Source organism: Opisthocomus hoazin, chromosome 1 (assembly GCF_030867145.1).
Source record: "Opisthocomus hoazin isolate bOpiHoa1 chromosome 1, bOpiHoa1.hap1, whole genome shotgun sequence".
NCBI classification, from domain to species: domain Eukaryota; kingdom Metazoa; phylum Chordata; class Aves; order Opisthocomiformes; family Opisthocomidae; genus Opisthocomus; species Opisthocomus hoazin.
In genome coordinates this window covers 137,101,761-137,114,174 of record NC_134414.1, presented here as the reverse complement: position 1 = coordinate 137,114,174, position 12,414 = coordinate 137,101,761, and the positions used below count along the sequence as shown (strand labels likewise).

The 12,414-nt window shown below is 43.0% G+C and overlaps 1 protein-coding gene across 8 annotated transcripts in view; it reads right to left on the bottom strand.

Annotated features, from left to right (window-relative positions):
* STXBP5L (syntaxin binding protein 5L) overlaps positions 1-12,414 on the bottom strand; it is a 216,253-nt gene that overhangs the window by 10,215 nt on the left and 193,624 nt on the right. For 3 of the 8 annotated variants that reach the window (XM_075437392.1, XM_075437406.1, XM_075437416.1), the window contains 3 exons: positions 5,562-5,663; positions 1,629-1,868; positions 312-672 (listed from right to left, as the gene is read on the bottom strand). In XM_075437392.1, the coding sequence (XP_075293507.1) occupies positions 312-672; positions 1,629-1,868; positions 5,562-5,663 (703 nt within the window). The remainder of the gene's footprint in view (positions 1-311; positions 673-1,628; positions 1,869-5,561; positions 5,664-12,414) is intronic. The other 5 variants (XM_009941563.2, XM_075437433.1, XM_075437442.1 and 2 more) reach the window with 2 other exon arrangements.

Below are 12,414 nucleotides of genomic sequence, written 5' to 3'. Positions count from 1 at the left end.
GCCTGACCGACCATAACCGAGCAAAATTATGATAGTTTTTCTTTTACGATAGTTAAAAATCGCCAGCCATCAGTTGTCACGGGTGGGACGTTACTGTGAGCAAAGGGGCTGGCTTTGCTGCGCGGCTGCCTTAACTCCCCGTGTGGAGACAGCCCAGGGAAAGGTACGGCAGCAGCGAGCCAGGGCGTTCAATGCCCCTGCCAGGGAGTTCATGCAGAGCGTCAGACACTCTGCAGCAAACACAAGGGGACCGTGACGGCACTGCGCCGCCTCTTTGTTTAGTTTTGCCACAAGATGAGTTAGATAAGTACCTCAGTGTCATGATGTGCCCATTGGCACAAAAGCACGCCAGACAGACGCTGTTACAGAGGGTGACCACATCTGCTCGCAATAAAAAGGACGTTTCGGTGATGTTGTGGACATAAAGACATGTTTGGGAAGGCAATGAGAAGACTTTGGCTTGTTTTTCTGAACAAATGACTGCAAATTGATGATCACCCATATCCTGGGAGGAGGAAGGGGAATGCATGACAAGTTTCCTTTTTCTTGTTTTTTCAGCGTCATCAGCACTGTGTGGGTCCCGCCATACTTCATACGGTGGATGTGTCAACGTCCCCACGCAGTCCAAGCATGCGAAGGTCAGCACGGCTCCTTTCAGTGTCAGAACTGTGCCTGCAAAACGTAATTTCCTCTCACTGGCACCGCAATTAAGTCGGTCGTCAGTGCTGCTAACATGGGCAGCGCAGCTGACATTCAGCTTTTGTAAACAGAGCAAACGCGTTAATCTGGCTTAGGCGACGAGCCTTCCTTGCTCAGTTCTTCCTGACCACACCAGAAGGTGAACAAACAGGCTGTCGGTACTGAAGAAATCTCAGGCAGCCATTATCAAATAATGTCTATAATGCATGCTGTTGAATACCGTAGAGATAGGCTGTCATTTATCTCTACATTATACTAGCAGGATATTTATTCCCCAGTAGTAAAATTGGTCTCCTTACTCTGGTGACCTTCCAGCACTGTTTTTCTAAACAAACCAGGGGGAGGAAACCACTTTTCCTGTGCATCCTCTGATTTTTGTCATTATTTTACTTTAAAGGTACTAAGCGCATGCTGCCTCTCCTCAGACCTGACCTCTCCCCGCCCTCCGTTCTCTCTGCTACACCATCTGTCACTCACTCCGCCAAGGATCTCTCCTGGTACATCAACCTGCCAACGTTTTTGTTTCCTTTCCTGAACCCCCTTCTGCTTCTCTGCAGCTTTCTGATAGCAAGGCGGCCAAACTGTTCACAGCATCCCAGACAGAACTGCAGCAGGGCTGTACACAGGACTGCAATTTCACACCACGAAGGAACTCGGCTAATCTCCCTCTCCTCACAGGAAACATGTAACTTTGCCCATGACACAAGCGAATCCTCAGAGCTAGCGCAACCAAAGTGACACCTCAGCTCATGAAGCTGCGGGTCCCTCACGAGCATCTTTCTATACCTGTGTGCCCTCCGTGCAGTGGGTGAGCACGGCTCGACACGTGTACTGAGGAACTCCTGCCCGAAAGGCCGTAGAAAATCATGCAGTCATTCCCCCTGTTGCACCACGACAGATAACGAACAGGAAAAGAGCGGCACTCTTACCACTCGGTGACACCATGACCGGCTCTGACTGCCGTGAGTCGTCGCTGGCAGGCAGATTGAGGGAGAGGATTAAGACCATACCGAGGCCCGTTCCAACCCAGAGGCAGGGGGACACAGCGGAGTCGTGCTTTCGGGCGAAGGACTCCATGAAGTACAAAGCAGTAATTGACTCCTTTGAGTCCCTGTCGATACTGGACACGCTGGAGCTTCGGGAACGGCTGAAGGAGTTCTCCCTATTTTCTGCATAAATAAATACAAGCAAACAGGCATAAACTGGTGATCCTAGAACAGGCACAAGCCTGCAGCGAATACAAACTCCCTGCAGAGTACAGAAAACACAGAGTTTTCGTAACCTGAGCAAACATTCTAATACTAGCACGATACCAGCTTGCTGCCAGTGTATAAATAAGTGTGGAAAATGCTGTCAGACCTCATCAGTTAGATCTGCATTAGAAATAGCTGCTTATTATGGAGATTAGCATAGACTAATTAGAATTTACAGCAGTCTTAGCTCAAAGGACTTGTTCTAAATAGCATGAAATAATTTTAGACCCATATGTTACCAATGCGTTTCAAATTAATCCATGTATCTCATCGCTGCAGGACATGAAGGGAGATGCCATTACCAACTTCAGAGCATGTGTCCTTGCTCTGCTCTTGCTTCCATCGCAAGGACGTTCTAGCACTGTGTTCACAGCCATCCTTTCCTGTCAAGCCATTAATAACGGCTCTCTGGGCAAAAGACACCCACTGTTAAACTGATCCCAGCATCCAAAACGTCTCAGGGTACAAATCTACTCTGGCTTCCCAGGGAGCAAAGTGAGAAACCTGCTCTGTGCCCCTGGCAACAACTGCATCGTGAGCCAGCACCGACCAGTTCATTTTTCAGCCTAAGTTTTAGCAGGCAACAGCAAGAGCCAGCTGGAGACAGAGCTGCATCGCCCTCACCGCAAACACACAGGTCTGAACTTTTCAGAGAGGGAGGACAACAAGCAGGGTCTGCCTGCTGTAGGGTAAGGATCTCTGCTAAGCTTTGCCTAGGGCCAGGCAGGGAGCACAGAGGCGTGCGAGGGAGCTCCTGGCATTAGCAGGAGCTGTCGGTGGCAACACAGTGGAGGCTACAAAGCACACCGAGGCAAAGAAGTTACCAAAGGGCAAAGGAGGCAGAGGGAAGAAGAGCAGGGGTGGCTGCTAGCACAGTCTTTGAAAATAATTTGTGCCTGTGCTGCTGTCTACCAGCCTGGAGTCAAAGACAGGGCTAGATCACTGGAAACCTCACATGCCTTTCCGCAGCGATAACAACTGGAGGACCAGGAGGTTCTGGAGATGGAGAAATAGTTGAAGCTATTGGACCTGAGATAAAAGACTCACTTCTGAACCCATCATTATGAAGCAGACCTGTGTCTGGTATGAAATTATCCTTCTTACAGGTCAGAAGAGAGAGCTGTCTCTTCAGAGCCAGTAGAAATGTCTAAAAAGAGCAATACTTTCTGCCATGGTTGAAGAATAACATTAGAAAAGGACTTTCCCATGTACTCCAACTTAAAACTGGGCTAAGCCTCGTATTGTATATATGGTTCCTGCTCTCCACCAGAAGCAGCAGTTTCGCTGGTGAATCTCTTCCTCAGCCAACGTATTGCAGCACTGTATTCCCCTATCCAGATGACTCGGTGTGAACTGCTGAAATTATCCTCTCCACAGCAGCTACCTGGGAAAGACTGGAGAGAATCATGGCAAAGCACTCCTGGAGCCACAGCAAGCGTTACTACACATGCTACTTTACAAGCTGGCACACAGGGATGGGGGCAGATTCTGCTGCTGCTGCTCTTTCACACTTGGCCCAGCTCCTGCTCTTCGAGGGCGTCCATAACTTGTCAAACAGGAGCGTCGCAGGACAGCTGTCCCTGGCACTTCAGTCCCACTCTCATGGAAGAGAAATTTAGGTCTACTTGACTTCCACTCTGCACTGCCTTTTCCTCACCTTGTTTCACCTTCTTCATGTAGGCACTGCTGTAGCTCTCTAGTTCTGGCTCAGTACTGCTAAATATATCTCTGTAAAACCAGGATCGTTTATTCATGTGCAAACACAGCTTCTAATACCTTGAGAATTAGTGTCTCCCATAACCCCAAGCACTTTGTACTTCTGCAGTGGACTGGTTGGCCCAGCTCCTTCCTAAGCACAGTGACAGCTGCCGGGCAAAGAACGGGAAGACAGCAATTTCAAGGCAGACATCAGCAGGGCTCCACACACACACACAAACATACATATATATTCCCCCCCAGAGGGTACCTAATTTTTAAAATATGTTATTATGTAACTCATTTTCTCTTTAACAGGTGTATTAATATCACAGTCACATGAAATTCAAATATGGTGGTGCTCAAACTGAGAAAGATGTTGAAAGGACAAATGCAGTTAGTGTAGGCGACATACACAGAACTTAAAATATATGATGTGCCATTTGCATGTGTCATCAAGCTTTCTCCCTCCCTAAATTAACAAGAAATGTTCCTCACTCCTGTGCAGTACAGTTAACTAATACGTCTTTGCAGAACTGACACTAACAGATAAAATCTTTGGGACACTTTGGGGAACATACTGTGCTTTTTCTATTAAACACACTACTCAAACTGAAATTCTAAAAAGCAGCATGACAGATGTCAGAATTTGATGTCATTAAACATATTTGAACAGCAAACCCAAACCTATGAAAGTCTGCAGTCACTATGTGACTTTATTGGCTCCTCTTCCTAGATTTCACGATAAAAATTAGCTTAGGCCTATTCCCTGAGACCCCCTTCTCAAAGAGATTATACCCCAAATTCTCTATTTAGAAACCACTCCATTGTATCCTAGAGAAACATAAAAGCACTGTCTTTGGGAAATTTAAAAAACTTGCCATGTCCTTTCCTAGCATGACTGCTGTGTTTTAAAATGACGTCTCATCTTCTAAAAGTTGACCTGTATGAACACTGCCAATCTGTAGCCATCCTTAACCCAACTGCCATATTCTGGGTTTTCTCTTATATTTTCCTTTTCTTACACCGGATGATGAGTGTAACAAGAATGCTGGCTACATCTTTCTGAACCAGGATCACTTCCAGGTACTCCCTGTAACCTAGGACAAACCAAGTTTCTTTGGACTCCCTGCTTCAGTAACAGGGCGTTTGTACGTGAAAGGCACACACTTTTCTGCTCCTCAGTTGTCCTTCCCCTCTTCTCCTCCTCTGCAGAACATCCTGCTATAGGACACTTTCTCAGAAACGTGGTCCTGCTTTAAATTGTCTCCTGCTTTGAGGGAGCCCAGTATTCCCGTTTCTCCGAGAGGCACATATCCAACTCCCAGCATCCCTCTGCTCCCCCCAGCCGTCTCTCAGATAACCACATCCTCTTCCTCTTGCAGACCTGGATCTCTTGGCTCTTCTTTTTTCCCCAGTAGGTCTCCAGGCTGTTCCTGCAGCTAGCAGCAGAGGAGCCGAGAGCACCATCAGAGGGGTCCAGCGTCCCCTGCGAGCTAATGAGTGACTGTCATTTGGGAGATGCTGCTATTCAGGCTGTTCGACTACGAGCAGCTCTGAGTAAAAGCATGATGATCTGCAGTCAGTGTATTTCAGAAAGGTGCGTTCCATGGGCTAAGACCACGCGATATAAACACCACTATTCTCCTAACAGTACTCCTGCTTTCTGCAAAATGTTTTCATTCAGCCCTGTCCTGTGCATGGTTTGGGTTAGTCAGATGTAGATGGAAACTCAGGAACCAACTTCCTTCGTAACACCGGACTGATTGTTAGGTTCCAGCTACGAGCAGCAGCACACAAATAGAAGGCAACTGTAAAATCCTGAACTTGCTACCAACCTCACTGACAGAAACACACAGGACACTTCAACCCACATGCTAGGATGATAATGAAGCCAGTGGTTGGGAGTCTTACCTTTGTTCATCCATGTGTGAGCAGTACAGTGACGCTCGTCGTGTGAGAATGTACTGATTCCATGTAATTGCTGAAGCATTGCCCGTCTGGAAATGTAACCTACTGCCACAAAGTCGCATGCATTGCAAAAGGACAAGAACAATTGAGCCAACCGTCATCATGACATTTGTACGCAAGCAGCCCCGAGCAGTTACTGCCCCAGCTCTTTCCTTCCATGACAGAGCTGTCCCACTGCAGTGCACTGGTGTCTAGGAGAAGATTTAATTTAGGGTTTGGGGGTTTTCTGAGAATTTAGAAGACAATTTCAGCAAAACATTCCATGTGTTTCAACTGTCACCTTTACAGAGCAAAGATTGCAGAGATTTTTTTTTTAACTTCCTTTTGTTTAGTGGAAATAAAACTGGAATTTCCTTACTTTCCTGTGGAATTAAAAAAAAAAAGAGGGAGGATATTAATGAAAACATTTATGCTATCTTCAGGGGAATGTTCCGACTTCTCTATTCTCAGCTGCAGCAAAGGCTTTGTACGGGGAACACATCCTCACCTATCATCTCTTCCAAGAAAGTATCATTGTAATTATTCTAAAATACTGGAATTAGCACTAACACAGAAGCATAAAGTAATTTTCTTCTTGAAGTTAGGAATCACGAAAATAAAAGTATCTCTTGTTATGAGGAATGAAAAAAAACTACCAGTCACAAAGACCAACATTTTCTCTGCAAATGTTTACATCCATTACTGAAGAGTTTTGCAATTGACTGTCAGTGTCCTGGATGCCATTTATAGGTCCTTTCCTGGTTTTAATACACCGAGTAATTGATCTGCTTATAAAACACATACAAATTGAACTTTTTTTTGATATGGAAACCAGTCTATTCTGGAAACAAAGTTAAATGGTTTATATTCTCCTCACTTGGGTATTTCTAAAAGTTTTAGTCCCAAATATCAGACCTAACAGAAGCTAAAGAAACTATTAAAACATTTGCCAGTTTAAGGATCACCATTTTAAAATTTTAAGAGAAATCTGTCACTTTTAAAATTACACAGTCAAGAAAGCATGCAAAGCTCTGAATGCCGGTGTAAACACACAGTAAAGGAATTATACTTCAAGCATGAATTTGCACACGGTAACATCATAGAGACACTGAGACCAAACCATGTTACTGATGGCAATGCTTCAGCAACACAGAGAAGAAAGGGGCAAGGAGCAATGCTTGCAGGGGTTTCACACGTTGAAGAACACTGCACATTTACATGGCTAGAAACATCTTCAAACACATTTTAATAGCACTACTTTAAAGCTGCATTCCACATAGAGCAATTAATTAGAAAGCAGCAGAAGTTTTCTTAAGCACAAACAATGCAATAATAATGTGGAATTTTACTGTGAATGATTTCCTATCAGATCAACTAAAGTAAGTTTCCCTAAAACTACGTTGAAAAGCCTGTGAATATACGGTGTGAAGAGCATTCAAACCAGAGTGGCTACGTTTGCACTTACATGGAGCTCACAGCTGAGGGATGCTTGACCCTCCCTGGAAAAAGTTCTGAAATGTATTGGCCTGAAGCTGCCACAGTTACAGCAGCGTAACCTGAATGGCCTCACAGAATTATACTGACAAAAGACTGATGTGAACAATGGCAAATAAAGGCCTGAAAGAGAAAATAGATTCAAGTCACCAGACTTGGATCTTTATTTTGATATTTCCAGAATATGGAAAAGTTCAGGCTTACGTTTTAGTTCAGCATGTTTTAAAAACAGAGGGGAGCTGTTAGGGGAGAACTATTCTTCATACTGAAAATGAAGTAGAAATAAACATTTTTATAAAAGAATAAAAATGCAAGAGACCTTTACAGTAAGTAATCTATCAAACTTCCTTATTCAATTGTATGAATCACTTCCCCTGACTTACACAAGCAAACTGTCTTCACACTCAGATCACTAAGAGCTCAATTTGGATGTATGTTGTAAGTTTGGACATATGTTCTTTAATCAAAGACATCACAATTCTCTAGAAGAAAAATCCCAACCTAAAATATCCATTCTGCTGAAGTGTCTTTCATAACATTGATGGTTTGGGAAAGAATAGTGTGCTGTATAACTTTCATATGTGGAAGTACCCAAGAATAAGGAGACAAAAGACATTATAGAAGAAAAACTTGGGTGCACTGAATAACAAGGTCAAAATAGTTGATGTTGTAACAAAGCAAGTGAAAGCATTTCAAAGGGCTCTTTTTTTCCCCTCTGATATATCCTCTGCTCATGTCACTGAAGCGTAGTCAGAAAAGCTTTGCTTTAAAAAAACCTTTTGGAACAGCTATTATCACATAACTTGAACAATCTGAGAAAATTCCTATATTCTCCTCCAGGAATCTACACACAACAGGCCCCTACCTATTCCATTCTGCCACAGAAGGACCAGGAACCACCCAATGGTGTGTTCCACTTCCAAAAATGTTTCAAAAATTATTTCAGATGTAGAAAACCAGTTTATGTTGATCTGAAGCAATTGCTAGCAAGCAGGAAAATGCTGAAGTTGAGCATGCAGTGCAAAATGCACCCTCCAAATTCAACATGCCTGGAATACAGTGTGAAATTAGCTTAACTTGGAATCGAATCATCATTTAAATTAAAACTGACTAGATACTCCGTGAATGTAAGAAGAACAAAATTTTCATTTGGTTGGTTGTTTTAAAAAAAAGGAATATTTGCAGATTCCTGGAAGAAAACAAGTGGATCGCAACATCTTGCTAGAACCTGACAGAAAATGTACTCCAAGCAAAAACCACACATGAACTCTATCTAGCCCAACAGAGCTGGAATTTGGGCGCCAGCAGCTCACATGCATCCATGCAAAGCTCTTCTCTGTTTCTTCCCAGGCCTTTCCTGGCCGTTAGACACGCTCTTTCGCAAGGCACCTCAGTCTTTCGACAACCTCCCCCCACCGCTTTTTCCAGGGACACAGGGCATTGCAAGCTCTTGTGACCAGATTTAGGCAGACACACCCTTAAACTCCACTTAAACTTCTGGGGGAAACCAAAGGTTAGATCCAACAAAGATTATGGTTCAGTCTAAATGACGACAGCTCCACTAGCTTTTTGGAGTCTAGTGATGGTAGCACTCGGCAGAAAGCTTGAGGCCGTAACCTGTAGGCACAAATCAGTCTAAGAGGACCGAGCCCATCCATCCATCCATGTCTTCTGCATCTGTGGCCACAAGGTATAATGAGGAACAGCATTCTTCAGCAGGAGGGTTGGACTAGATGACCCACAGAGGTCCCTTCCAACCCTGAACATTCTGTGATTCTGTGTCTCCCCTGGAAGCTGAGCCCCCGATGGCTATGATGCTCAGCTGTGCTGGGCTTCTGGCCCTTCTGGTCCTACTTTTTATTTACTGTAGACCTAACATAAAATATGAATGTGTTCTGTGGAACTCGAACACCATTGATAGAAACTGGGTGTCCTCTTGCCATAACAATCAACTTTTTACGCATATCCTCTACCAGACCTCCTGGGCAAGGGGCATGCCCCATCTATTTGCTTAGGACACCCACTGTCAGAAGCACTCTCTCTCAGACTGCATCCTAAAGGGATGGATTAAAGTAGGCGGGCTGAATCGTCTCCTTACTCTCAGGACCAGTTGCCATTATTTCTGATGTGTCTGTAGCGCAAGCGGACTGGGCTTTGCCCCTTGCTCACCTTTAAAATCTCTCTACATCTCCTTTCTAAGAGGAAGCAGAAAAAGAGAAGGCTTTTATTTTATCTACAGTAGAAAACAAGCACACACACTCTTATCTCCACCATAACTGAAAAAGAACATAACACTATGGACAAGTCACTTCTGGAAACAATTATATTCCTCCATGAGTAATCTGTGGATTTTACAGTTCAGTGTTCAGACTGAATACTTTGAAATAGATATGAAAACCTTATAGAAGATGCTGAAATGTCCTTCCTTGGAACACCTGCTTTTTTAGTGCCAAATGTTTTACTACAGCCATGCAGAATTTGCTGTTCAGAAATCTTTGAGTTTGCAGTGCCCATTAGACCAGAAGTGCTGTGATTTTGCTAAATACAGGAAAAAATAATTTCAGCTTCCTAATATCTTCTTTTTTATTTGAATAAAGCTTTCTGCAATAAGGAACAGACTTTCTAGGTACAGAACAGGTCCTCTACGCAACAAGAAATGCGGTGACAAACTGAGCAGTTAGTGGAGACTGTGGCTTACCATAGCGTCTCTAGGTTATTTCCTATTCTACTGTTCTTACTGTTACTATTACAATGATGTAAAGTAACTTCAAATGCCAACAACATTGAGATGATTTACAACCAGAAACAACACCATAATCTCTTCACTGAGAAACAAAGGAAATTTCAAGCCCAGGGCTTTTCCATCTGCTATGAAAGCCTAGCTGTGAAAAGCCACGGCACTTAGGGCCCTCGCGAAGCCTGGCCCCATGACTGCTGCAACATGCCCAGTGGGTCAGGTCGGTGTCAGTTTGGCTGGCTGCTTGGGCAAGGAACTTTATCAGAAGTCATCCACTCTGCAATATGGAGAGGCGTGGCAAAGGAAATGTGGTGGAGGGTATAAGCTGTTCTGAAAACCTGCCAGAGATGCAATAACCTCCTCAGAGAATCCATTTCTGCGGTTAACTACCGTTGTGATCAAAATGAATCCCCTACTGCGTCCCTGAAGCTGTGCCCCTGCATTAGTAATTAATGCCCATTATATCCTGTCCTTTTCTCAGCAGACATGGACAGCAGATTGTTCCCTTCCTCTCTGCAGTACTCTTCCATGCATTTCAATAATTTTGCGCTTTCTCTTCAATATTTTTTCTTGATCAAGCAACCAGGTTGTTTATTTCTTTCCTTGGAGGCCTAGGAACCACTAGCTTTGAAAACCACAGTGACTGTCTTTTAGGCCATCATCACTTAGTCCACATCCACATGGGGGCTTCAGACCCAACAGACCCAAGAAAAAAAAAGGAGCTGATGATAAAACCAGAAATCTCCCTATCTCTCTCGACCCTGCCACATGGGAAGGAAACCTAATGGTCACATACATTCATCCAGTCCAAAAACCCGCAATGTGCTACGCATCCTGTTCTGCAGCGTAACAGCGTAGCCATAACTGACAAGAGAGAACCTGACACAAATGGGATAGAGGTCACGCAGGAAAAATTGCAATACATGGCACAACGTCCGCTGAGCCTGGTTCCTCAGAATGCCGACTTTTTGTAAGATAACCACTCAGCATCATATATCCAAGACCCTGACTACAGCATACTGGATGTAGGAGAGCAAATGTCAGCCCTTCTCTATGGCTTCACATACATATTTATAGGCTAATACTGATTAAGGTACAGATCAGTCCTAAGCCTTTGGAAACCTTGTTATAGAAAAAGTAAACCAAAGTAACAGGCTGACATATATACGCAGAAAATTATTGTAAAATTTGCTGAATCTAAAAATCAAACAAAAAAGCCTCAGAAAACTCAGTGCCCTAGAACCCCCAAACCTAAACCAAAATCCAGAAGGAAAAAAGTCCGGAAGCCTCCACCAGGCTAGCTGCAAAGCTGCTTATGGTGACCCTCACAAATACTTTTGAATAATAAAAGAAATTTAAAGTATGCAATATATACCAAATACAACCCAATTTCAAAACAAATTGGACAAAATCATGCAAGAGACAAAACAACTTGTGCCCAAACAGTTTTAGTCATTCTATATGCAGATGCAAAATTAAAACTTAAAGTATAAAAGTATGCTGTATCTATTAAAATGGAAATTGTATTGTACTTGCCATAGAATTTTTGATAAGGTTATTAAAGATAATGACTAAATATTCTTGAGTGGTTTGTTTTGCCACCTCACAGTGGCACTTCAATTTAAGTGCTCTATATCAAATTTTAACTACACATAATCAAAAGAGTTAATCCAAAACCATGTAAATGCTGAAATTGAATTATTTTAAAGAAAAGCTATACCAAATGCAAAGATCCTGCTCTTCTCATTCCTAGAAAATTACAATGCACAGCAAAGCTTTGTTAGGATTCCTGGTTCAGAGTCAAGTTTGTAGCACTAAATCTAACAGGCCTTTCTAGTCAAGGGTGATTAAGCTCTACTGACTACATAATGGGAAATAATAACAATAATAAAAAAAAGACAGACCATTTTCTATCACTGTTGGTGAGAGAAAATTGATTTCCAAACACAACATTTCAAAGGAGAAATTCCACTCTGTCTTTGCTTTCTTCCTAAGACATATGATATAACCACATATGGACATACATATACAGAATACTCTGATTTCTGTGTGAATGAAGGCAAGGAGGAAGAAAATTGCCAGCAGAGTCTGGCAGCACAAGCTCTTGATGGCAACTCACAAGTCATGGCAAAGCGAACGTTTTGGAGAATGCAAAGTGGCTTAAAAAAGCAGAATGTTTGAAAAAAAGCAATAACCAAGAAGTATCAAACCTGAAAGACCTCTCAGAGTTAGCTACAATTTATTAAAGCAGAGGACTGCATGCCAGCATATGTATCTGCGCACACAACAACACACCCACCAGCTACACAAGTATAACCACACTGAGTTCCCTCCCACAACAGTTTTATTTTTATTCTTTAACATCACTGTTTTCTTTAATTCAGTGTTTTATTTAACCCAAAATTACAATTAAAAATTGGATTGAAATACAGATTTTGTTTTGCTATGCAGAAAAAGAGCAGACGTTTTGGGTCTATTCACCTACACCGAAAGTCTTGATTAGGCTGGGCGATCTGCCGTTCTAGATAGAAAGGGGCCTTTAACAGGTTTAACAACTAGGCAGTATTAGCTATTAGACTTAGATGG